Source organism: Gossypium hirsutum, chromosome A13 (genome assembly GCF_007990345.1).
Source record: "Gossypium hirsutum isolate 1008001.06 chromosome A13, Gossypium_hirsutum_v2.1, whole genome shotgun sequence".
NCBI lineage: Eukaryota > Viridiplantae > Streptophyta > Magnoliopsida > Malvales > Malvaceae > Gossypium > Gossypium hirsutum.
This window is the reverse complement of record NC_053436.1, coordinates 75,907,112-75,934,183: the sequence shown is the minus strand read 5'-3', so window position 1 is coordinate 75,934,183 and position 27,072 is coordinate 75,907,112. Positions and strand designations below refer to the sequence as shown.

Here is a 27,072-nt window from a genome sequence, read left to right as displayed (position 1 = left end):
TGGAGGTAGCTCACTCTAAGGAACGGATTGTTATATATCGACGAAAATAAATCTTGGATCTATTAAGTGAAATAAGGCTACTTGGATGTAAACCAGTTGACACACCTATAGATCTAACAAAAATATTGAATAGAAGTGAAGGAAGCAACCTAGTAGTTAGGGGAAGGTACCAAAGGCTAGTTGGAAATGTCATCTATCTATTTCACACTAGGCCTGTTATTGTATATTCAGTTAGAGTGGTCAGTCAACATATGAATAATCCAACTGAATATCGTTTAGAGGTAGTAAAAAAATCCCAAAGTATTTAAAAATGACTCCGGGACATGGTCTACTATTCAGGAAGTATGCAAACAGAGAAGTGGATATTTACACCAATGATAGTTAGGTAGGAGAACAAACTAATCGAAGATCAATCATTGGTTATGCTCCTATGTTTGGGGCAATCTTGTTACTTAGAGGAGCAAAAAGTAGGTTGTTTTCTCACGGAGTAGTGCAGACTCAGAATGTCGTGCTTTTACACTTGGATTATGTGAAGGTATGTGGCTACAAAGATTGTTGAGGGAACTCAAAGTTGAGGTACAAGAATCAATCATGATGTTCAGTGACAGTCAAGCAACTTTTAGTATAGCTAAGAATCATACACACCATGAAAGGACAAAACACATTGAAATTGATCGACACTTCATTTCAGAGAAGGTAAAAAACAACATTGTCCAGCTCAACTATATTCCTACAAAATGACAGATTGCTGATCTTCTTACTAAAGCACTCCCAAGAGACAGTTTCAATAAATTGATTTCTAAGCTTGGTTTGTATAACATATACAACCTAGCTTAAGTGGGAATGTAGAAAAAGGGATCAATATTATTTATTTATTTAAAAGATTAGATTTAGTTTCTTATTATTAGGAATTAGCTATTTTAAGACGATTAGGTTGAAAAACAACTTTACTAAGAATAAGAAAAATTTAGATTTATCTTCAATTACAACCATCGTTCCTTCAGAGTTCGTGTAACATCCCAAAAATCGGGGGTTAGTAGAATCGGGTTTGTGAATCCAGAGAGAGTGATCATGCCTTAATTTTTGAGATTATTGCATTTTTTTGGAAATAAATGAGGTATTGGTTTGTTGGATAAGTGCTACTGAAACATTCTTTGAAACCCAAGTTCAGATCCTTTCTCTCTTACCATTTTTATTATTTTGTAAATTTTGACTTAAACACTAGTATGTGACATGCCTTATTTTTAAAATAAATATTGAAAAATTATTTCAAGTATGAGGAAAAAGCCTAATGGTTAAAAGAAATATGAGAAAGCATGGAAATTAAATGAGATCCTAAGTTCGAATCCTTTCCCTTGTGAAATAATTAAATTTTGCAAAATCCCTTGTTTCTTTAATGTGTGTGCCATCCATACCCTTGAAGCCTAAGTATAAATAAAAATTTTTATTGTATTTTTTAGCCTTTAATTCAATTTTTCCCTACCCTAGCTGTTCACCCTCTTTCTCTCCTCTCTTTAATTTTCTTTCTTTCTCTCATTGTTGTCATCGCCTACACCTCCCATTTTACCATCTCTTTCATCTTCTTTTTGCATCAAGATTGTGCACCATCTTCTTTACTCTATTTCTACCATTTATCCTCATCTAAATTAGCTCAAAATTTGAAATCTTGAACCCCAATATCGATTCCAAACATTGCCATGAAAGTGCCATTGTTGTTTCTTTCAACTAGCTTAGGTAAGGTCTCTTTTCTATTCAATTTCTTGGTTAATCTTGTCAATTAAAAACCAAAATTTCTAGATCTAGAATTTAGGGGATTTTAAATGATTTCAAAGGTATTTCTAGATTTTAATGAGACTTTAAACCATTTTAAAAATTCAGCCTTAATTTTGGCCACCATGGGTGGTAGTGCGTGTGCCTATGTGCAAGAAAACAGGTTGTTTTGTTTCTTGGGTCTTGCCCATATTTTTCTAGCATTAAATTGTGTTCTTGATCCCTCCTTATTAGCCTTTAATCACATGTTAATTACATAGAGACATTTTTTTTATCAATTAGCCAATTAGATCCCACAAATTGTGAAGTGTAAGTGCAATTAAGGATAACTAGTTTGTTATTTCGATGTAGTTGTTGGGTAAAGGTTATGAATTGATTAAATGAAGGAATTTAATAATTAATTAGCTAATGATTTTCCAGTATATTATTTAATTAGATGCTGACACAAATGCTCCAAATCATCCGTAAAGGCGAAGAACGATTGTACGTAAGGTTCGCATCAATACAATATAAGGAATCTAACTAGTTTGGATTCATAAAATAGTTATAATTTCAAAGATTGATTTGAACTCATAAGTGGGTGTTTGGGATTTGGTTTAATGGTAAATTTATGGAATTTATACTGAATTTCAGTTTAGGTTCTTTTAAGGAGTTATTAAGGAAAATTGGAAGATTTGCTAGTATGCTGTGAGGAAACAAAAAAATTAAGTGTGGGACGTAAACTCATAAAATTGTTTGAAAAAGTTAAATATCATGTTATATTTGATAAATTAGCTTGCTGATTGGACTGGCTTAATAGCCAAATTATTGATTAAGGTGAGTGACTGAACCAAGCATGTTTCGACATTTAAAAGATTGACATATTAGCAAAATTGCTAGTTTGATAGTATGAATGTTTGATCGAGTTTGTAATTGCGTATTTGAGTTATGAGATATAAGAATGTTTGAATGAATGATATCATGTGTTGAGATATTAAGCTTATCTATGATTTAAATGCATAAGATGTTTGTTATATTGTGTACTGAAAAGGTTGCTATTTATGCATAATGAAAATCCGTGAAGTATGTGAAATTGAACGATATTGATTGATACCAACACAATGGTAATTTGAAAGATTGGAACACTATTTCCATTTACTAAAAGCATGTGATTATTGAGGACATGTTGAGCATGTCAAATGAATGTGAAAAGTATTGAGATATGATTATGTATGAGATTGAGTGACATATTGCATATGCATTGGGTTGAGATTTTGTAGTTGATAGAGGAGTTTCGTGGAGTACCAATAGCATATTAAGTCTATATTATTCGTAGTCAATGCACTTGACTTGGAGTATCGAGGGGAATGGCAATTTATCGCATTTTTTACTAGTAGAATTTTCTACATATTTTTGTCAGTGGTTTTAACCAAAATGGGCTTAAGCCCATAATGTTTTAGAGTTCGGATGACGGGTTCTAGGGAACTCATGGTGTGTGACAGATGGTATGGGTAGGAACCTTTTTGCATTGCATCATGTGCACATATATTTGAATGTTATTGATTTATGCTACGTATTGTATTGTGTTGTATTGAATGGTATCGAGATTAATGCTTGTTACTCAAATGAATGATGACCCATGGTCATACACCGTTTGACATAGATATTGATAATGGCTATGTAATGATATGAAATTCCTATGATGGTTCTGTGTTCTTCTCTTAATACTACTATGTTTCACTGTATTTGATATTTATGTCCGTTTAAATAATTGTTCGACTCACATTGAGCTTTTTATAAGCTCACCCCCTAATAGTGTTTAAATTTTTAGGTAAACCTTGAAATTATGATCGGACTCGGCATTTAGAGAATCACCTTGGACCTCAGATTATTTTTTTTATAAGTATTAATCAGTCTCTATACGTTTTGGTTTGTTTTTTAATGACTTCTGCTCTGTGGCTTGGTAACTTTTCTTCTGGGATTTTTGCATGCATGGATTACTCAAGCATAATTACTGGATAATGCATGATATCAAGCTTAAGTAAAAGTTGATATTGTTCTCTAGTTTCCGCTACATTACAAAGGAACCATTTTTGAATAACAAATCGATAAGGCAACTAGGTTTCCAAAATGACTTGAAAAATGGTTTTTCCACTGAATTAGTTTAACATTCAGTTTTTAAAAAAAAAGAGCAACAAGAAAATGGTTTTTCTAAAACAACAATATCAACAATAAAATGAATCCTAAGTATACACGACCTGATGAATGAATGCTTTTAAGCTAACTCAAAGTACAACTACGGTTTTCTCTAAAATGAGTTTATTTAAGGTCTTCAAAAGTAAAGAAAGTTAGCTTATCCATTTTGGTGGCTAATGTAGCCTTCTCAATCTAGCCATAACATCTAGGCCATGTTTAAGAAGTTACAGTTCATCTTGAATACCATTTTTCCTCTTAAGGTCTACTATAGAGGCATTGCCTTTAGATGGTTTCCACAAAGGTCATTCTTTAGAGTGTGCCACACATGCATTCCCCTCAAAAGTCACCACAAGGGCTTCATTTTCATAGATTACCACAAAGGTTTCCTATTCTTAGATGCCACAGAGGCTTCATTTTTATAGGTCGCCACAAAGGCTTCTTTTTCATAAATTACCACAAAGGCTTTTTTTTTCATAGATACCATAAAGGCTTTTTTTTCGTAGATCGCCACAAAGGCTTCTTTTTTTCTGGCGTGTTCATAATAGGGATTCACCTAGACTCACATTTTGTAAGGTTTTCCCCTCATCGTCCCGGGTCATAAAGAGATTTGCTTAAGTTTGTATTAGTTTTATTATGTTTAATAATTGCTTAATTTCATATCAGAGCTACGGTTTAGTCGATTCTAGGACTACCGTAATGCGTTGGGTCTAGCTATACATGCCATTTTATGTGATTATTTGATAGTGTGGTGATTTCTGACATTTGCAAATGTGTTTATTTATAGTAATGGATCCCGATCCTGACCGAGCGGTAGCTGATGATCTTGAGAGTGTAGCGCCTGCTCCCGCACAAGGGACAGTGCCGGTGGACTCTCAACCTAATGCTAGTAACCCGAATGATGAAGCTAGACAAGCTTTCTATAGCGTGATGAATGATTGGTTCAACCAATACATTCGAACTAATACGGCTGTTCCACAACCTCCATTCCCGACTAATACAACCCCCGCACCTACAATACCTCCGGAAACTGACCAAATAAGGTCAAATAAGCCCCCAGTTGACAGAATCCGAAAACATGGGGCTACTGAATTTAAAGCTACGGACAGCGATGATGCCGAGCAAGCTGAATTTTGGTTGGACAACACTATCCGGGTACTCGACGAGCTATCTTGCACACCCGATGAGTGCCTAAAGTGTACTATCTCCTTGCTACGTGATTCTGCCTACTATTGGTGGAGTACTCTGACTTCTGTTGTGCCCCGAGAGCAAGTAACTTGGGAGTTTTTCCAAACTGAGTTTCAGAAAAAGTATATCAGTCAAAGATTTGTTGATCAAAAATGGAAGGAATTTCTTGAGCTTAAGCAAGGTTCTATGTCAGTTACTGATTACGAGCGAAAATTTGTTAGACTTAGTAGATACGCTTGGGAATGTGTTTCGTCCGAGGCTATCATGTGTAAACGCTTCGAGGATGGGCTGAATGAAGATATAAAAATGTTCGTTGGCATTCTTGAAATACGAGAGTTCGTAGTACTTGTCGAGCGAGCTTGCAAGGCCGAGGAGCTCAGTATGGAGAAAAGAAAAGCTAAGGTGGGAGCAAAGGAGTTTCGTAAGAGGTCTTCGAGGAAGCCCTTCCCACAGTCATCAAAGAAATTTAGAGATGGCTTAGGCCGATCTAGAGACACTTCAGGCTTTTCTAGACGAGATCGTGATCGACCCCCTGTGGATGCACGAGTCACTTCGGTCGCTAGTGTTGGAAATGATCGTCGGGACAGAGCGGAGTGCCAGTATTGTGGTAAATGGCATTCGGGGAGTTGTAGATTCCATGATCGCTCCTGTTACAAGTGCGGATCAGCTGACCACTTCATTAAGGATTGCCCGAGGTTGTCTGAACAAAATATAATTCAAAGCGAGAAACCGGGTGCTACCACTGTTCGAGGTAGACCATCTAGAAATACGGGCAATGCTAGGGGTGGTCAGAGAGGATCTAGAGATGCTACGACCAGATCCGAGGCTCGCGCTCCTGCTAGGGCTTATGCTATACGCGCACGCGAGGATGCTTCCTCGCCAGATGTTATTACCGGTACTTTTACTCTCTTTGATACTAATGTGATTGCTTTGATTGACCCTGGTCCTACTCATTCTTATATATGCGAAACCTTAGCATCCAGTAAGACTTTACCTATTGAGTCTACTGAGTTCGTAATTCGGGTGTCAAATCCCTTGGGTCGTTACGTGCTTGTCGACAAAGTGTGTAAGAAATGTCCCCTAGTAATTCGAGGTTCCTGTTTTCCGGCGGACTTGATGCTTTTGCCGTTTGATGAATTTGATGTTATTCTCGGGTTGGATTGGTTGACCGTGCATGATGCGGTTGTGAATTGCAAAAGCAAGACTATTGATTTGAGGTGCGCAAATAACGAAGTAATCCGAGTTGAGTCTACGGACTTGGATGGGTTGCCAGCTGTAATATCCTCAATGTTGGCCCAGAAATATGTAAGAAAAGGGTGCGAAGCATACCTTGCGTATGTACTTGATGACAAAGAATTAGAAAAGAAACCCGAATCTGTGCCGGTGGTTTGTGAATACCCGAATGTTTTTCCTGAAGAGTTACCGGGTTTACCACCTATTCGGGAGATAGAGTTTGGTATTGAGCTTGTACCTGGAACTACGCCAATTTCGATAGCTCCGTATCGTATGGCACCAACCGAGTTAAAAGAACTGAAAGCTCAGTTGCAAGAGTTGACGGATAGAGGTTTTGCTCGACCAAGTTTCTCACCTTGGGGAGCACCAGTATTGTTCGTGAAAAAGAAGGACGGAACCATAAGGTTGTGCATTGACTATCGTCAACTGAATAAAGTGACGATAAAGAATAAATATCCATTACCGCGTATTGATGATCTATTTGATCAACTAAAGGGAGCCTCGGTGTTTTCAAAGATAGATTTGAGATCGGGTTATTATCAGTTGTGGATTCGAGATTCGGACGTACCCAAAACTGCTTTCAGAACGAGGTACGGTCACTACGAGTTCTTAGTGATGCCGTTCGGGCTCACTAATGCCCCTGCGGTATTTATGGATTTGATGAATCGGATCTTCAGACAGTATTTGGACCGGTTCATAGTTGTGTTCATTGATGACATCTTGGTCTATTCAGGAGATGAGACCGAACATGCTGAGCACCTGAGATTAGTGTTGCAAATTTTGCGGGATAAGCAGTTATATGCTAAGTTCAGTAAGTGTGAGTTCTGGTTAAGAGAGGTTAGCTTCTTGGGTCATGTGGTATCCGCATCGGGTATTCGAGTTGACCCGAGCAAAATTTCAGCCATACTTAACTGGAAGCCTCCGAGAAATATTACTGAGGTTCGAAGCTTTTTGGGACTCGCCAGTTATTACCGACGATTTGTAAAAGGTTTCTCGATAATAGCCACACCAATGACGAAGCTACTTCAAAAGGATGTTAAGTTCGAATGGACGGAGAAATGTCAGAAAAGTTTCGATCAACTGAAAACTTATTTGACTGAAGCTCCAATTTTAGTGCAACCCGAATCAGGCAAAGAGTTTGTCATTTATAGTGACGCATCCCTACTTGGGTTGGGTTGCGTATTGATGCAAGAAGGTCGAGTTGTGGCCTATGCGTCGAGACAATTGAAGCCACACGAGAGAAATTATCCGACCCATGATCTCGAACTAGCTGCCATCGTATTTGCTTTGAAAATATGGCGACATTATTTGTTTGGTGAGAAGTGCCATGTATTTTCGGATCACAAAAGTCTCAAATATTTGATGACTCAAAGAGACTTAAATCTGTGACAAAGACGTTGGCTTGGGTTGTTGAAAGATTATGAGCTTGTCATTGATTACCACCCGGGAAAGGCTAATGTGGTTGCGGACGCCTTAAGTCGGAAATCACTGTTTGCTTTACGAGCAATGAATATACACTTGTCTGTTCTACCCGACAATGTGTTAGTAGCTGAATTAAAGGCCAAACCATTATTGATTCATCAAATTCGTGAAGCTTAGAAAGTCGACGATGAATTGGTTGCAAAACGGGCTGAATGTGTTCCGAATATGGAATCCGAATTTCAAATTGATGATGACGATTGTTTGAGGTTCAAAAGTCGGTTGTGTGTCCCAAGAAATTCAGAACTCATTTCGATGATTCTGAACGAAGCCCATTGTAGCCGAATGTCAATTCACCCGGGGAGTACGAAAATGTACAACGATCTGAGACGCCAGTTTTGGTGGCATGGTATGAAACGAGACATTTTCGATTTTGTTTCGAAGTGTTTAATATGTCAGCAAGTAAAGGCGGAACATCAAGTGCCTACGGGTTTACTCCAGCCAATCATGGTACCTGAATGGAAATGGGATCGAGTCACGATGGATTTCGTATTTGGGTTGCCAGTATCGGCAAGTAAGAAAGATGCGATTTGGGTTGTTATGGATAGACTGACTAAGTCGGCTCACTTTATCCCCGTACGTATGGATTTTTCATCAGATAAACTAGCTGAAATGTATATTTCTCAGATTGTGAGATTATACGGGGTACCTATTTCTATCGTGTCGGATAGAGATCCGAGATTCACCTCGCGATTTTAGAAGAAATTGCAAGAAGCTTTGGGTACCAAGCTGCATTTTAGCACCGCTTTTCATCCACAAACCGATGGTCAATTCGAGCGGATAATTCAGATACTTGAGGATATGTTGAGATGTTGCATCCTCGAGTTTAGTGGTTCATGGGAACGGTATTTACCTTTGATTGAATTCGCTTACAACAACAGTTTTCAATCAAGTATTAAGATGGCACCTTACGAGGCTTTGTACGGTCGTAAATGCCGTACACCATTGTTTTGGACCGAGCTCGGTGAAAGTAAAATTTTCGAAGTTGATTTGATTAAAGATGCTGAACAGAAAGTAAAGGTAATCCGTGAAAGTCTGAAGGCAGCCACAGATCGTCAGAAATCGTATGCGGATTTGAAACGAAAAGACATTGAATATCAGGTGGGAGATAAAGTGTTTCTTAAAGTTTCGCCTTGGAAAAAGATACTCAGATTTGGCCGTAAGGGCAAGTTGAGCCTGAGATTCATTGGGCCGTACGAAATCTCTGAACGAGTTGGTCCGGTTGCGTATAGATTGATTTTGCCCCCTGAACTTGAAAAGATTCACGAAGTCTTTCATGTTTCGATGCTTCGACGTTATAGATCCGATCCGTCACATGTGATTAATCCCTCAGAAGTTGAAATTCAATCTGACTTGAGTTATGAAGAAGAACCGATTCGTATCCTAGCTCGTGAAGTGAAAGAGTTGCGAAACAAAAGGGTTCCGTTAGTTAAGGTGTTATGGCCCAAACACGGGATCGAGGAAGCTACTTGGGAAACCGAGAGCTCGATGAAAGAACGATACCCAAACCTATTTACCGGTAAGATTTTCGGGGACGAAAATTTCTTAAGTGGGGGAGAGTTGTGACAGCCCTAAAGTGACCCTAGTCGAAAAGCGGTCTCGGGACCGCTAGACCGAGTCACCAAATTATTTGAATGTGATAATTATTGCCTAAAATATGTGAATATAAATGTGTGAAAGTTTTAAGCTTCGATTTAGTTAATTGCATGTGAATTTAGTTGATAGGACTTATGTGAGAAAATTTAGAAATGTGCTAGGCAAATGCAAGTGGCCCAATAGTGCATGTAATCAAAGGGGTGGACTTGCATGTCAATTTCCCCCCATTTAAGTACTAGTGGCCGGCCATGACAAGGGATGATGGGCAAAACATGTCATGAAACATGTTTTGTTAATGGAAAAATAAAATAAGAAGCATGGGCAAAACATGTCATGAAACATGTTGTGTTAATGGAAGAATAAAATAAGAAGCATGGGCAATAAACTAATAAGAAATTGAAGGAAGAAAACAAATAGAAAAAAATGTGTTCATCATTCTCATGCATGACCAAAAAAAAAGAAAAAAAAAGAAGAGAAAAGCTCTCATGTTGTTCTTGGCCGAATAGGAGAAAGAAAAAGAAGGAAAAAGAGCTTTGAGGAAATCGGCTATGGTGGTTTGATAGACTAAGGTATGTTTGATGATGTTCCATGAGATGCATGCATGTTTTAGTAGTTAGCTTGAGTTCTAAATAGCCCATGGTTCAAATCTTTACTATGTCATGGAGATGATATCGGCCAAGGTGGATTGGTGTTGATATCATTTGCATGCTAAAAGTGAAGCTTTGTAATGGTGCATGTGATGGTGGATTGATGATTCTTGAATCTTCTTTTTAGCATTTTTGAGTGAGACATTAAGTTCTTTGTTTAACCATGACCAAAAATTGAAATGTTATGGTGTTGTGATGCAATCGGCCCCAACATAGACATGTATGTTCGGCCACATGAATAAGTACATAAGTTATGTGTATGTTCAGCCATAGGTAGCCTATTGATGGCTTTAGCTTGACTTAGAAAATTCGGCTAAGGGGAAATATTAGCTAGTATGTTGAATTCGATTCGTGATTTCGTACATATGTGACTCTAGTGTCTAATGTATATATGGGCTAAGTACCTTGAGCTTCTCTTTTGATGTTCGAATGAATTGTATTAAATTGCTTGATGTGATTAAAAATGCGTATGACCATTGTGTATTTGAACTAAAAGGTGGCCATATGACCTATCAAACTCCTTGTCATATTCAGCCATAAGCTAGCAAAATGAGACTTTAATGAGTTAAATTTGTTTGAATTAAGCTCAAGAGCAAAGGGGAACTAAATCCGATAAAGGGAAGGAAAAAGTGGTCGAATAGCCGTCGAAACCATTCGACAACATCCGAGGTAAGTTCTTGAGTAATAGAGCTTAAATTATGATTTGATTAGATCATGTTTTAAGCAAATCAAAATCGTGCTCTTTGTGTGTGGCTATTGAGCCGAAATGGCAAGAGTGATAAGTGTCTTGTGTTTGAGTTTTGCTAATGAAAATGAAATACGAATGTGTCATGATTTATTGTTAAATGTGCATGGTTATTCGAATGATGTCCGGGCTAAGTCCCGAAGGCTTTGTGCTAAGTGACCATATCCGGACTAAGATCCGAAGGCATTTGTGCGAGATACTAATTCCGGGCTAAGCCCGAAGGCATTTGTGCGAGTTACTAAATCCGGGTTAAGTCCCGAAGGCATTTGTGCGAGTTACTATAACCGGGCTATGTCCCGAAGGCATTTGAACGAGTAGCTATATCCGGTTAAATTCCGAAGGTACGTGATTTGGGAATGAATGATCTTGCTGTAAAAATTTCAGTTAATACGCTTGTAACATCCCAACATTGAGGTATGTTTCGTATGTGCTTTGAATTAGTTGAGCCCTTACAAATAAGTATTCGCTCAGTTGATAAATGAGCTACCGGCCTTTCGCTAAGTTGATCTTTGTGTATGAATAAAAAGGGTTGGTAATGTGAAGTAAGTATGATATTGAGAATTTGTGCATATGAAATTATCCGTTTAGCTACATGAATGCTATACTTTGGTTGTGTCTAAATTCTTTGCTCAAAACTTACTAAGCATTTAATGCTTACTCCGTTTCTTTGATTCTCTGTTTTATAGATTTTGGTTCTTCAGCTATCGGACTCGGGATTTTGAAGTCGAAGTCGCCTACACTATCAAAGCCCCCTTTTGGTACAATTTTGGTTGAACTTCGAAATGGCATGTATAGGACTACCCTTTTTGTTGTGGGTCATGGACCCTTTGGATTTGTATAATTTTGGATAGCCATGCGAAAATGGCTTATATATGTTTGAGCATAATGTTATACTCATTTGGTATGGATATGCTTAACAAGGATTGGCCATGGGAATGGTTAATCACTATCATAATTTGTGCTATTTATGCTAAAAGGGCTAGTTGAATCATGGAAACTATGAAATAGGTAAAGTCTACCTTAAAGGCAGATACTGACAGCAGCAGTGATGTAGATTTGTAAAATCACTAAAAATAGTAGGAATGGAATTAAATAGTGAATAAATTATGCAAACGAACCTTGATGAATCTATTTTCATAGGAAAGTAACGAAACATTCATATGAACAGTATATTATGAGATGCTAAAGTTTTCGTGAGATAGGGCCAGAACGATTTCTGGATTCCCTGTTCCGACTTTGGAAATTCATTATAAATTAACCAGAGATAATTAGGAGTCATGCCATATATGTATAGATTCCTCTCTGAGTCTAGTTTCTATAGAAACAAACGGCATCAGTATTGAAGCTCTGTGCAGGGAGATATCCAAATCGTAATGCATGAAGGTCAGTGTAGTCGCACCCTGTAACAGGGGAGAATTTAACTAATAAACTGTACTAATTGGCCCGACCAAAAATTCTAGAAAAGATATGTAGATAGGAATATGAGTCTAGTTTCAGGGAAAAATTACGAAACTGATTTTTGAGTTGTGAAACTCAGGATATGATTTTTAAGGTGACAGTGACGCAGTTAGCCAACTGCCTGGAAATTTTTAAAATGGACTGCGATAGTAAGCGAATTTAGTCTGTGAACCCCTCGTGTCCGACTCCGGAAACGGTCTCGGGTACAGGGTGTTACAATTTTATTGGTATCAGAGCTACGGTTTAGTCGATTCTAGGACTACCGTAATGCGTTGGGTCTAGCTATACATGCCATTTTATGTGATTATTTGATAGTGTGGTGATTTCTGACATTTGCAAATGTGTTTATTTATAGTAATGGATCCCGATCCCGACTGAGCGGTAGCTGATGATCTTGAGAGTGTAGCGCCTGCTCCCGCACAAGGGACAGCGCCGGTGGACTCTCAACCTAATGCTAGTAACCCGAATGATGAAGCTAGACAAGCTTTCTATAGCGTGATGAATGATTGGTTCAACCAATACATTCGAACTAATACGGCTGTTCCACAACCTCCATTCCCGACTAATACAACCCCCGCACCTACAATACCTCCGGACACTGACCAAATAAGGTCAAATAAGCCCCCAGTTGACAGAATCCGAAAACATGGGGCTACTGAATTTAAAGCTACGGACAGCGATGATGCCGAGCAAGCTGAATTTTGGTTGGACAACACTATCCGGGTACTCGACGAGCTATCTTGCACACCCGATGAGTGCCTAAAGTGTACTATCTCCTTGCTACGTGATTCTGCCCTACTATCCGGGTACTCTACACGGCCGTGTCTCCTCTGTTCTTAATTTTTAGCATTTTTGGACATGAGTTACACAGGCTGTTCACACGGGCATGTGCCCCCTCCACACAGGCGTGTGAGGCCTCCAATGGCTGTGTAGACCCCCACATGGCCTGGGCAATTCCACACGGCTGGGGCACACAGCCATGTGGTTCTAACTTGCTAAATTATTATATTATGTTGATTTAAGTGTAATTGTAACTCTATGGGTGCCAACCCTCGACTGAGCTTTACTGCGGGTAATTATGACTCTGATATGGACTTGATATGTGTGTCATATGTGATTGGTTGTGTGACAAACTTGATACTGAATTCGAGTTATGAGTGTGTGCACATGTCTGATTCTGTATTGACTGAGTGAATGTGAATGGTTGTTCTGAATAAATGTCTGGAACTGGTATTTTAAGTTGGGGCATTCGCATGTATACATCTGTATACATACATCTGCATACAAAGCTTTTGGGGTGGGATGTTAAAGAGAAGGGAGATTTACAATTTGGCAGTTTATTTGCATTCTGATAGCCCCTAATACCCAGCAGTCGTGGGTGTTCCCAATACCCTGAGGATTGTGGACATTACTGATAACGGTATAGCGGTTCACTGCCTTGCATTGTACAGCGTGTACGTTAGCTACGCTATGTACCATTATCTGATATGGCAATTATACTGCACGTCTGTATCGTGGTTCACCGCATAGCACAATACAGGTTATACGCTAGTGTTGTTGCTTAACATATCTAATCTGGCAGTTATACTGCATGTCTGTACCGCTGTCTTTCGCAGGCACCGTACAGCTTACTGATAACCCTAATACCCAGAGGGTCATGGGCGGTCACAATACCCTAAGGGTTGAGGACAATATTGATAATCATCTTTGTCGGGAAACCCGAGATGACGTTCTATGGTGTATAAGGTTGGATGGGCTTTTCGAGGTCCAGTTCGGAGTGCAAGGATGGGTGGGTCGATTAAATCCCCACAGGATGTGTAGTGTTGGATGGAAATGGTGTGTTGGTTGGATGGGTGGGTTATTTTATAACTCATTTGCACTCATATGCATCTGTGTGATTTTGTGACTGCAGTATCTATTTGACTATTTGACTGTCTGGTTGATTGAGAAGTCTGATTGTATTATTTGACTGAAAGACACTCGTGTCTAAAGGAACCTTTTGTGATAGGCTAAGGCCCAATTGATTCTGATTCTAGAAAAGGGCTTAGGCCCAGTTTGTGACTACTAAGAATTATTGTTATTAGGTCTAACAGAGCCATATGACTGTAAAGTTACATATGGTCTGTTTTGTTATAGTCGCTCTGTAAGTATGGTCTGCTGCTGAACTGTTTTCAAGTTTACTGTATCTGTTTCTGCTTCGGTATCTAGTTGGTTTAATCTCACACTAAGCTCGTATAGTTTACCCTCTCTTCTGTTTCCCCTTTCACTTCAGAATTTTGAATGTTGGGCTCGGTATGTAGAGGACTCAGGCAGTATAAACCATTAGTTTGTGATTTTGAATTTTTATTTTGTTATTCAGTTGAAATGTAAAGTTTTAATTCCGTGGTACTATTTTGGCTTTAAGACTTATTATTTTATTATTCCGGTTTTAAATAATTGATATTAATGTTTTCAGAAATTGAATTAAAAGTGACTGGTTTTTGTAAGATTTTCTCACAATCACTTCGGTGATCAATGTAGCATTTCGAATTCGGTCTAAACTTCTAGGTTGGGTTTGGGGTGTTACAGGTATCTGATATATTGTGCATGTAAAACAATAGAATGTATATTCCTTGCTCTGAATATGTATGATATTCATTATTTCCTATATCTGCGTCTGGGTTGGATTGTAAATAACATGTGGAGGAAGTGATTCTATAAAAAAAGGGAATAAATCACATATTGATCCGACAGCTCAGCTACAACTATTCTTTAAAGTTTCCTATTGACACTAAGTGGAGTGTAGAGATGGATGAGTGTTTTATACCCATATGGTGTGTTGGGATGGTCGAAGATGGTGTGTAGTAGTTGGGGGTAGGATTATATGACATATCTGTTATGTTCTGTTATAAATCAGTTCATGATAAAACTGTCTAATATGCATCTAACTGCTTTAATTTATTCTATATACATTGAGTTTCAAAAACTCATTCTCCGTTTGTCTATCACTTTCAGGTAATTCACAAAATTAGGTAAGTCGATGTGACGGGAGCTCGGTTATATTAGTATTTCATTCTTTATAACTATTTTAATTTGAGTTTAAGTGTTTTGTAAAATTTGGATTGTTTTGGACATTTTGGGACTGTTTTGGTTTTGGATTTTATTTTCGATTTTCACATGATACTGATAAAACGATTTATCGAAAATGTCTGTTTTCCTGCAAACAATCGATTTTGAGAAAACAAAATTGGTTTTCCAAAATATAAATATCTAATAATTTTCACTACAAAGTATTTGTTTTATTTAGAAAATGTAAGCAAACAATGTTTTCAATTAAATAGTTATGTCAAATACGTTTTTCTAATAAAACGGGTTATTAAGTAACAAAAGTTTACCATATTTTTCAAAATATACGAAAACTGGATTTACAATTATTTTACGTAGCATCTCCAGATCTAACAACAACGTTTAGGCCGGGTTTGGGGTGTTACAAACTACCTCAGAAGTAATTAACTTGACTACACATTTACATTATTACAATCCTCGACAATGACGCCAACAACTTGACCGTGCCCTAACGTGCATGCACCTAAGCTATGAATCAACACAAATAATAATTAGCAGTGTACTAAACGTGTGACAGGTCAGTTGTAATATTTATAATATTATAATGAAACACTTGAGTATTCCAAGGATCGAACCTAAGAGATTGTCAAATTGCTAAATGTGTTCACTCAAATTAATTACGAGTTAGGTAATTACTAATCTAGTTGAGTAAAACATTATTAGTCCAACCCAATAAAACAATATTTAAGCTATATCTAAATTAAAAAATATAAATACCAAAATAATTTTCTTCCTTTTCACTAGAAACAATGCAAATGGATTGAAATGATAGTCGAATGATTCATAGATTACTAACTAAGCTAATAAATTTATGATGATTATATTGTTCACCACGTTTATCTAAGAATCTACTCTCGGTCTCACCCTAAACTAAAAGATGACACCTAAGCTCTCCTCTCGGTCTCACTTAGGCATATAGATCTCCTCTCGGTCTCATCTATCTAAACCTTCTACTAAAGGTGTCAATTATAGTGTAATATGCAATTTAATACACTTGAACAAACATGTAATCAAGGCATTAAGTAACCCACTCATCAATCAACCAATAAAAAAATTTAACTCATGATTAAACTCAAATTCCACACAATCATTTTAACAAACACATGGTAGGCATAAAATATAAAAGATAAGGGTTAAGAAAATGCTCATTTATAGATAAAAGTCTGATTAAGCATGAGATCTTAATCCATCTCCACCCAAAAGGTTCCAAACAAAAATGAAGAAACAAAAATGCTACAACAAAAAGAAATGAAAAAAAAGAGAAATGAAAAATGAAAAACTAAACTAATAAAAGAAGAGTAAAACTTATCTAACGTCTAACCTAATTTTCTACACTAGCCTTTATTCACCCAAATAGTTGATATAAAGTGGTATTTATAGGCAAAAAGTAATTTACCTAACATTAACAATTATTCCCTTTAAATGAAAAGTGAATTAAACTTGTTTGGATACAAAATTACCCCTGTAGTTTTTAACCTGTGATACTAGTGTCGCAGCACCCAGGCTTTGATGTTGCGACATCTATGGCCGTGGCATGATCTTAACTTCGAGGGGTCTCAATGTTGCGAAATTGACTAGTTGGTACGATGACATCCTCGATAGTCCATGACTTCTTTAATTCAACAACCATCAGTGATATCACGATCTTAGAGGCTTGGTGTTGCGACACAACACCTTTAGTGTTGCGACACTCTTAACAGTCTACTTCAAGTTGATTTCTTGTTGAAGTCTTTCACCCTCGAGGTAATGGGGGCTTAGTGTTGTGACATCCTAGCATAAGTGTCACAACACCCACATTAGATGCATTCTTCCTTAAGGTTTGGTCGTCGTTGTCTCCCTACACAAGATCGAATCAATCATTAAACTCCCAATGATATAGTTTTGTCAATTTGGCTCTCAAAAGAGGTGAAATATAAGAGAATCTATTATTAACATTAAAACGTAAAAATCGATAAAAAAAATTAAAAGGACTTATAACCTACTTGAAAAAAAGCTTATTAAGTACTCAAGAGAGCTTAATTTGACACACCAAATTACGGTAGATCATACTCTCAGCGCAAAAGCATGATGTTGCGACCTTAAAAATAGGAAGCTGACATCGCGAATTTAGCAGAGGAACATCACGACCTTAAGATTAAGGGGATTCGATGTCACGACCTCAGCAGGGAAAAAATGCAGCTACGAAAACAAAAGCTCGATGTTGCAGCACCAATAAGAGAGTGTCGTAACTTTGAAGGCAGTTTCCTTCAAATCTTTGCATCATTCAACTCAACCTACCAAAATTTAATACCAGATGATCTATGTGACTCAAAAACTCAACTTAACACACTACATACATTATTACAAGTATCAAATTAACATTCTAGGCATATTTAACATTCACCAATAAGTGATTACAAGCATGACATATTCATTCTAGTTACTTACATCATTCTTTATCACTTAACATACAAGTCATACCCTAATTCCAAGCGTCCACATATAAAATGAACATGTTTGCCCTTAATTTAATAGATTTGATCATGAACATACCATTAAGTATATATATTGATATTTTCAAAAAGTAACATTCCTACTATTTGAACCCAAACATCCAAAATGAACCCTAATATGAATTTATGACCTTAGGTACATGCCTCTTACTATAAACAAAACAAACAAACTTTGTTAAGTCGAAAGCTGAGTTCTGGATGTTGTTTCACTCCTCGAAACTTTGAGATCTAACGGTACCTACACACGAAAATAAACAAACTATACGCTAACCAATAAGGCTTAGTGGCACTTTCATGATTAAATAAATAATCAATAGAAATAAGATATCGATACAATCAACATATGATTCATCTATCAACTAAATCAATTTTCATTTCCATGTTTTAAGTGTATAGCCTAATACCAAATTCCATTTGACATTTCATTCAGGAACACATAATTTCTTTTATCATCATATCTCAATTTCATATATGGTATAACATATTTTAATTCCATTATTTTCTCATTTCTATCTCGAATCCATAGATTCATTTTATATCCATATTGACCCTCAAAGCTCACTTTAACATGTTTGCATGATTTTTCACCTGCAATCTTTTGTAACTTAGATATCTATATACAAGATACACAATTTGCTATTAACTTTTCATATCATATGTCATTTGGCAAGGTATATGTTTTATTATCCCTATTAATCGGACATGGATACACAGATAATCCAACCATCACACCAATATATCTAACACCTAGTGCCTCATCGGTACGTCCAAAGTATAATTTATGCTTCGTGCCTCATCAATATAGACCGAAGTAAAGTGTGCTCCGCACCTCATCGAAACATTCAAAGAATAGTATACGCTCTACATGTAATGCCTCAAAATTTATGTTTTGATTCTGCTTGAATGTGACACAAATTTGTATATGCTTCAGTGGTTAAGTGTTCTGGGTGTGTGTAAAATGTCCTAAATTCAAGCCTTAGCTTGGGAAAAATTTTGGTTTTTATTTGAATAAAGCCTTGCCCTTGGTGATTGGGCTTATAAGTATTTATTTGTAAAAGCTTATCAGAATGGGCCTGGTGGGCTGGTAGTTAAGGTATGTGTTGGAGTGTAGGAGTCTGGAGTTTGAATCCCTACATGAGCAAGGGATTTATTTTGCTGCTAATGCCGTGGGAGTGTTTGGGTTGGTTTGGAACACTGGGTAGTGGCAACAGATGTGGTTTAGTGGGAGCGAAATAGGGGATTTGAGAGTTACCCAAACTTCTGCTCTCCCTCTCTGCCGAAATTCTCTGCAAGTTTCCCCCTCCTTCACATTCTTTTTCTTTCTTTTTCTTCTCCAGCCGAAAATCCCCTGTTGCGACCGATTTTACTCATTTTAATATTAGTTTTGGGTATTTTCCATCCTCATTGTGTATCTCTACATTTGGCGTGAATTCGGTAAGAATGGGGTGCGTTTGTTTCGTTTTTATGATTTTGGGGTTCTTAAGAGATTATTTTATGTTTAAGAGACAATCAAAATTCTGTGGACTGCTAAAATGACGCTCTAATCAGCAAAGAACTTCCATTATTTGTTAGAGGTAAAGTCATTGTTAACTTACGAGAATCGCTTGTCCTTAGTAACTCGGTTTAAGTGACTGAAATTAGGGTTTCAATTGTCGAATATAGGTTCTACAGTGCTCAGAAGTGATTACGTTTGAAATCGAACCAGGTGTGTACTCTGTTTGCACAGAAAATGAGATTCGGTAAAAGTCGAAAAACATTCTGTCGACACCACACGGGCATGTGGTCGCCCTTGTGGTGGGCCGTGTGACAGTACAAAGGTGTGTGGTCGACGAACCAGGCTGTGCGTACCCAACACGGGCACGATGGGCACAGCCGTGTGATGACTTGTAGGCCGTATACGAGGCACGGTCTCAGGCAAATGGGCTGTGTAGGCCACACGGGCATGTGGGAATCTGGGCCAAGCCGTGCGACTCACACGGGCGTGTGGGCCCACACGGGCAGGCCACATGGGCGTGTGAGCCCATTTTTCTGAAATGTACTATAAGGTTGCACGGGTTGCCCAAGTTCACTGTGACCTGTCCTAGGGTCAGTAAGTTTTACTTAGAGCCCTATTCTGTGATGTGATATTGTGATGTATGTGTTAGCATGTTATACCGAGCATGAATATCTGATCTGTTCTGAAATAAATGCATGAACTATTATCTGCATAATAGCATGCCATATTGTATGATACACTGCATCGGGGTAGGTACAATGAAGTGAAGGAAGTACTGAAGGGCTTCATAAGCCCGCTATCTGGCAGCTAAGCTGCATACTTATGATATGTGCTGCATTGCAGTACCTTATGGTGTGTAGGGTTGGATGGGTCAATTTTATCCCCATATATGGTGTGTAGGGATGGGTAGGTCGATTTTATTCCCAAAAGGTGTGTTGGGTTAGACGGAGTCAGTGTGCAGGGTTGGTGGACATATTCTGTTATTCTGATATGTTATGCATGCTATATCTGAGAGGAACTGAGGCCCTAAAACTGTAATTGATTCTGTTTCTGAGTGGGCCAAGGGCCCCACTAAATCTGTAAGGGCTCAGGCCCGAATTATGACTAAATTCTGTTATCGGTTTGTATGCATGCTATACTGTGGGGATGTACACACTGAGTTGCAAAACCTCACCCCTTTATTTATTTATCTGTTCAGGTAATCCCCAGCAGTAGGTGGATCGGTGCGGTGGAGGACTCGACAGTGACCACGACCACATACATTTTGGTTATAAACTTTCTTCTTTTGTTTTTATTTTATTTTCTGGGGATTTTTTATGTAACTTTAGACTCGGACTTCTGGATTTTTATTTGGGTTTTTGAGCTAGGTACATGAACTAAAAATTGCAACGTCAAATTATGGTTTTCTGCAAATTAACTATGTGTTTCTTTTTCAAGATAGAAACGGTTTCTTAAAATAATAACAATATATGGGTTTCAAAAGCTTTAGTGATAAAAAACATTTTTGAAACAATTCAACTATTACACGTTTTCTGACAAGTAAAAGGTAACGAATGGAATGGTCTATGAATCGATACGGTTTGGTTAAAAACACTCTCATGTGACATCGTCAGATCCAACCATAATGTCTAGGCCGGGTTTGGGTGTTAGAATTAGTGGTATCAGAGCCAGGTTCAAAACTCAGCTGTGAATTTTAGGTTTCAAAATTGGTTTTAAAGAATTACTTTCAAATGTTTTTTCGAATACTCTAATTAAGTATGTGGTTCACAGAGTCTCTAGCGCCAATCCTGTAAGTTTCTAAAACTTTATTTAGAATTTTCTGAAAGCATGCTTAGAATACACTGAATTTTTGTTTGAAAATATTGTTTTATGCTATGAAACTACTGTAGGTAGTAGACTCTACCGAAACACACTAGGTAGTGTAAACTGAAAACCATAGCAACCCTACGACTTGCGATAACAGACTCTGAATACTCTGATAACATTACTACACAAAATATCTGCTAATAAATATCGGAACTGTAAACTGATTTGCGTAAAATTTTTAATACAGATTAAATCAAAATTATGATGAGCACACGTGGTACTCGTTAACGGGGTACTAGTGGCCGAGGTAGAGGCTGTAGAGGGGCTCAAGCTGAGTCTTTTGTATCTATACGATTCTGAATCTGAAAACTAGCGAGATGCAGATTTCACCTGTTACTGATACCGAGTCGGGGTCTCATGATTGTGCAGTAGGGGATGATGCACTATCCCAAGCTATGCTACGATTTTTAGAGAGGGTCGCTGGATCCAACATTGGTTCTGAGGGCCGTGGGTCGGTTACGGAACGACACCGGTCCAATGGGGCTGAGGTATTTAAGGGCATTGTTGGAGTTGCGCCAAATGTGGCCGAGTACTGGATGGAGGCCATTGAGCGTATAATGGATAATCTAGATTTTTCTGCTGAGCAGAAGCTCAAGGGGGTTGTTTCACTACTTCACGATGATGCGTATCAGTGGTGGCTGACGGTTAAGGATGGCACTCAGCTTGATCGGTTGACATGGGATCTGTTTAAGATGGCTTTCCAGGGCAAGTATGTGGGAGCCAGCTATATCAACGCTAGGAGGCGTGAGTTCCTGAATCTTACTCAGAGAGATCATTCAGTGGCTAAGTATGAGGCCGAATTTCTAAGACTAAGCCGTTATGCGTGAGGCATGGTGGCGACTGAGTATGAGCACTGTGTCTATTTTGAGGATAACCTTAGGGATAACTTGAGGGTCCTGATAGCTCCGCAGAGGGAGCGTGAGTTTGTTGTGTTGGTCGAGAAGGTTAAGATTGCTGAGGAGGTTAAGCGCGCTGAGCGAGACTCTTTTTTGTTTAATTTACTCTTTTTCTTTTCATTAAACTTTCTATTTAATGATCCTGATATGAATCTAGAGCATTATCAAGGCCATAATTTATGGGAACAACTAAATAAATAGAACAAAATAAAAAACAAATAGCGGTAGGGATGGATATATCACAAAATTGGATTTTTTATTCTTCCCTAATTTTTTTGTTTGGCTTTTCGGGAAAAAAATACAAAAAGGGGGCATTTTAGGTCCAAGCCACTATGTTCACGGAAGCAATAACCGTAAATGGACTAAAACAGTTGGGGAATATTCACTTTCAACCAATCGATACGACCCTAAAGAGCAGCTTTTGCCTAAAAGAGCCAGCTATATCAGAGTAATTATGTTGGAGTTGAGTCGTATAGCTTCTCATCTATTATGGCTTGGACCTTTTATGGCAGATATTGGTACACAGACCCCATTTTTTATATTTTCAGAGAAAAAGAATTAGTATATGATCTATTTGAAGCTGCCATCAGTATGAGAATGATGTATAATTATTTTTGTATCAGATGAGTGGCGGCCGATCTACCTTACGGCTGGATAGATAAATGTTTGAATTTCTGTGATTATTTTTTAACAGGAATTGTTGAATATCAAAAAATTATTACGCAGAGGGAAGGATAAAAGGGATACAAAGCCTTCGAATGTTGGGATGAAAAGGCCAGATCTGATAGGGCCGTGAAAGTTGGGCCCACTGTTGCACCTGCTGGGTTAGCGATTTGTCAACTCTCTAATAGACGCCATCCAGGCAAGTGTTGGAGGTCTATTGGAGCCTACCTTAGATGTAAGTCTACTGAGAATCGTGTTAAGGACTGTCCATTGAAGACTAATTAGATACAAGCTCTGACTACTGACACTGCACAATCGTCGAGGGTAGGTCAGCAGCCACCTAGGGGCCGAGGTCAGGCTAGGGGTGGTAACGGCATAGGCTGAGGATAGAAAGCACCGGGTAGATGTGTTGGACCGACTGATGTGAGCAGCTTGCACTGATTTATGCTGCTCGTCGCCATGAGGATGGAGATGCTCTAGATGTCATCACAAGTATGTTCTTAATTTTTAATGTACCTTACTATGCATTGATAGATATAGGCTTTTCACACTCTTACGTAGCTAGTGTGGTGTATGAGACCTTGGGGTTTTTGTTTAAGAGCACTTCTAGTGAGATAACAGTGGTGAGCCCGTTAAGGCAGTCTTTTAGGGTTAACAAACTGTTTAGAGACGTACCGTTAGAGGTCCAAGGGACTGTATTTCTGGCTGATTTGATGGAGCTTCCATTTGGGGAGTTCGATTTGCTTTTGGGAATGGATTGGCTAGTTAAACATCGAGTGAGTCTGGATTGCATTGCAAAGAGGATTGTTCTAAGAACCGAGGAGGATATTGAGTAGTCATGATTGGTAAACGACAAGATTATCTGACCAATGTGATATCTGCATTAGTGGCAGAAAAGTTAGTAAGGAAGGGTTGCGATGCGTATTTGGCGTATATCAGTGTTGCTAATTCTAGAGACTCTTTGGTTAAGGACATCCAAACGGTGAAAGACTTTCCAGATGTTTTCCTAGAGGAACTACCGGGATTACCTTCGAATCGTGAGGTGGAATTTTGGATTGAGTTGTTTCCGGGTACAGCTCCGGTATTTATCGCCCCTTATCAAATGGCACCGAAAGAGCTGATAGAACTTAAGGCTCAGATTCAGTAGCTGTTGGATCGTAGGTTTATTCATCCTAATGTCTCTTCGCGGGAAGCACCTGTTCTATTCGTAAAGAAGAAAAATGGTACGATGAGGATGTGTATCGACTACTGTCAGTTGAACAAGTTGACGATTAAGAATAAGTACCCACTTTCGAGAATAGACGACTTGTTTGATCAGTTCAGAAGGGCTTCAGTGTTCTTTAAAATCGATCTACGGTCAGGTTATCATCATTGAGGGCAAAGGAGGCCTATGTGCATAAGACGGCATTTAGGACTCATTATGGACATTACGAGTTCTTAGTTATGCCCTTTGGGTTGACTAATGCACCAGTAGCATTCATGGATTTGATGAACCGTGTGTTCCAGCCCTACTTGGATCAATTTGTGGTGGTGTTCATCGATGACATCTTGGTGTATTCTAAGTCTGAGGATGAGCACGATGAGCATTTGAGAGTGGTTCTACAGATTTTTCGTGAGAAACAGATATATGTGAAGTTTAGCAAGTGTGAGTTCTAGCTTCGTAAAGTGACATTTCTGGGACACGTAGTTTCTCCAGAGGGGATTCGAGTGTATCCTCGTAAGATTGAGGCTGTGTTAGATTGGAAACAGCCAAATAATGTGTCAGAAATCCGTAGTTTTCTAAGGCTGGCAGGATATTATCGACGATTCGTAGAAAGGTTTTCTTTGATTGCTGCTCTGATGACTAAGTTACTGCGTAAGGGAGTTTCTTTTGTGTAGACTGATGCACAGCATGAGAGCTTTGATAAGCTCAAGACCGTGTTAACTCAGGCACCTATTCTGATTCAGCCTAAACCCAGTAAGGACTTCGTGGTATACAGTGATACGTCCCATGTGGGTTTGGGTTATGTGCTGATGCAAGACGGTAAGGTTTTTGCGTATGCATCTCGACAGCTCAAGATTCACGAGGTGAATTATCCAACGTATGATTTGGAATTGGCTGCAGTAGTTTTTGCACTTAAGATCTAGAGGCATTATTTGTACGGTAAGAAGTGTACCATCTACACTGATCACAAGAGCCTCAAGTATCTCCTCACCGAGAAAGAGTTAAACCTTAAGCAGCGTCGATGGGTTGAATTGCTTAAAGATTATGACTGCAATATTGAGTATCATCCCGGTAGGGCCAATATGGTGGCCGATGCGTTAAGTCGTAGGTCTATGATCGATATGAGAGCGATGTTCGCCCGACTGAGTCTTTTTTACGATGGGAGTCTGTTGGCAGAACTTCAAGTTAAACCGACCTAGATCGATTAGATCAGGGATAAGCAGATAGGGGATAAGTCTTTGAAGTTGCATTTTCGTCAGGTAAAGGACGATGTTACGACCGATTTTGAGATTAATAGTGAAGGGGTATTATGTTTCTACAGTCAGATTTGTGTACCGAATGATGAAGGTTTGAGATTGTCGATTTTGAGGGAGGCGCATAGTAGCCCTTATGCTATACATCCCGGTGGGAACAAGATGTATCGAGATCTCCGAAAGTTGTACTGGTGGCCAAGTTTGAAACATGAGGTTATTGACTTTGTTGCTCGTTGTTTGACTTGTCAGCAGGTAAAGGCTGAGCATCAGTTATCTTCGGGTTTGCTGTAGCCGGTTAAGATACCGATGTGGAAATGAGAGTGAGTAACGATGGACTTCGTTAATGGGTTACCCCTAACACCCACTAAAAAGGATTCTGTTTGGGTCATCGTGGACCGATTGACCAAGACTGTACATTTCATTCCCGTGAAAATAGACTTCTCCCTACAGAAGTTGGCAAAACTGTACATTTCTGAGATAGTGAGGCTACATGGGGTACCTGTCTCGATAATTTCTAATAGGGATCCTCGTTTTACGTCTCGATTCTGGGAAAAACTTTATGGGGCTCTCGGTTCGAGGTTAGACTTCAGTACTGCTTTCCATCCTCAGACAGATAGTCAGTCAGAGAGGGAGGTCCAGATACTGGAGGACATGTTGAGGGGTTGTATTATCGACTTCTAAGGCAGTTGGGAGGAGTACTTGCCTTTAGCAGAGTTCGCTTACAGCAATAGGTATTAGTCTAGCATACGAATGGCACCTTACGAGGCACTATATTCTAGTAAGAGTCGCACTCTCTTATGCTACACTGAGTTGGGTGAGCGATGAGTTCTGGGTCCGGAGTTGGTATCAGAAACTGAGGATAAAGTTCACTTGATTCGAGATCGTCTGAAAGCGGCTTTTGACGGACAGAAGTCCTATGCTGATTTGAAGAGGAAAGACATCGAGTATTTTGTGGGGGACATGGTTTTCCTTAAGGTCTTGCCATGGAAGAAAGTTTTGAGGTCCGGTCGCAAGGGTAAGCTAAGCCCTTGGTTTATTGGATCGTACCGGATTCTGAAGCGAGTAGGGCCAGTCACATATCAGTTGGAGCTACCTCCAAAGTTAGACCATACATGATGTGTTCCATGTCTCGATGTTGAGATGTTACCGCTCTAATCCCACGCACATTGTGCCTGTAGAGGAGATTGAGGTTAGACCAGATCTAACATTCAAGGAAGAGCCGGTTCAGATCCTAGATCGCAACGTTAAGGTTCTGCATAAGAAATCTATCCCTTTAATGAATGTGCTGTGGAAGAATCATAGCACTGAGGAGGCCACTTGGGAGCCAAAGGATTCGATGCATCAGCAGTATCCTCACCTCTTCTGATAGGTAAAATTTCGAGGGCTAAATTTTCTTTTAGGGGGTAGAGTTGTAATACCTCAAAATTTATATTTTGATTCTGCTTGAATGTGACACAAATTTATATTTGCTTCAATGGTTAAGTGTTCTGGGTATGTGTGAGAGGTCCTAAGTTCAAGCCTTAGCTTAGGAAAAATTTTGGTTTTTATTTGAATAAAGCCTTGTCCTTGGTGATTGTTTCCCCCTCCTCCACATTCTTTTTCTTTCTTTTTCTTCCCCAGATGAAAATCCCTTGTTGCTGTGATTTTACTCCTTTTAATATTAGTTTTGGGTATTTTTCATCCTCGTTGAGTATCTCTACGTTTGGCGCGAATTCGGTAAATGTAGGGGTGCGTTTATTTCATTTTATGATTGTGGGGTTCTTAAGAGATTGTTTTCTGTTTAGAAGACAATCAAAATTCCATGGACTAC

General features: G+C 38.7%; 2 protein-coding genes across 2 annotated transcripts; both read left to right on the top strand.

Moving 5' to 3' along the window:
• The first annotated feature begins 21,563 nt into the window (after positions 1-21,563).
• Positions 21,564-22,073, top strand: LOC107894491 (uncharacterized). Its single transcript, XM_016819761.1, has one exon. It carries the CDS (start codon positions 21,564-21,566, stop codon positions 22,071-22,073), a length of 510 nt encoding a protein of 169 aa, XP_016675250.1.
• Positions 22,074-25,592: 3,519 nt separating this feature from the next.
• LOC107894492 (uncharacterized) lies at positions 25,593-26,628 on the top strand. Its single transcript, XM_016819762.1, has 4 exons — positions 25,593-25,726; positions 25,784-25,923; positions 26,113-26,277; positions 26,441-26,628. The coding sequence occupies exons 1-4, from the start codon at positions 25,593-25,595 to the stop codon at positions 26,626-26,628; spliced, it is 627 nt and encodes a 208-aa protein (XP_016675251.1).
• The last annotated feature ends 444 nt before the right edge of the window (positions 26,629-27,072 follow it).

Coding starts and splice junctions, on each gene's coding strand:
- LOC107894491 (XM_016819761.1), top strand. CDS start 21,564: ATGCAGATTTCACCTGTTACTGATACCGAGTCGGGGTCTCATGATTGT.
- LOC107894492 (XM_016819762.1), top strand. CDS start 25,593: ATGGACTTCGTTAATGGGTTACCCCTAACACCCACTAAAAAGGATTCT. Junction 25,924..26,112: donor ACTGGAGGACATGTTGAGGG/GTTGTATTATCG, acceptor AGTTGGTATCAG/AAACTGAGGATAAAGTTCAC. Junction 26,278..26,440: donor TTTGAGGTCCGGTCGCAAGG/GTAAGCTAAGCC, acceptor TTGTGCCTGTAG/AGGAGATTGAGGTTAGACCA.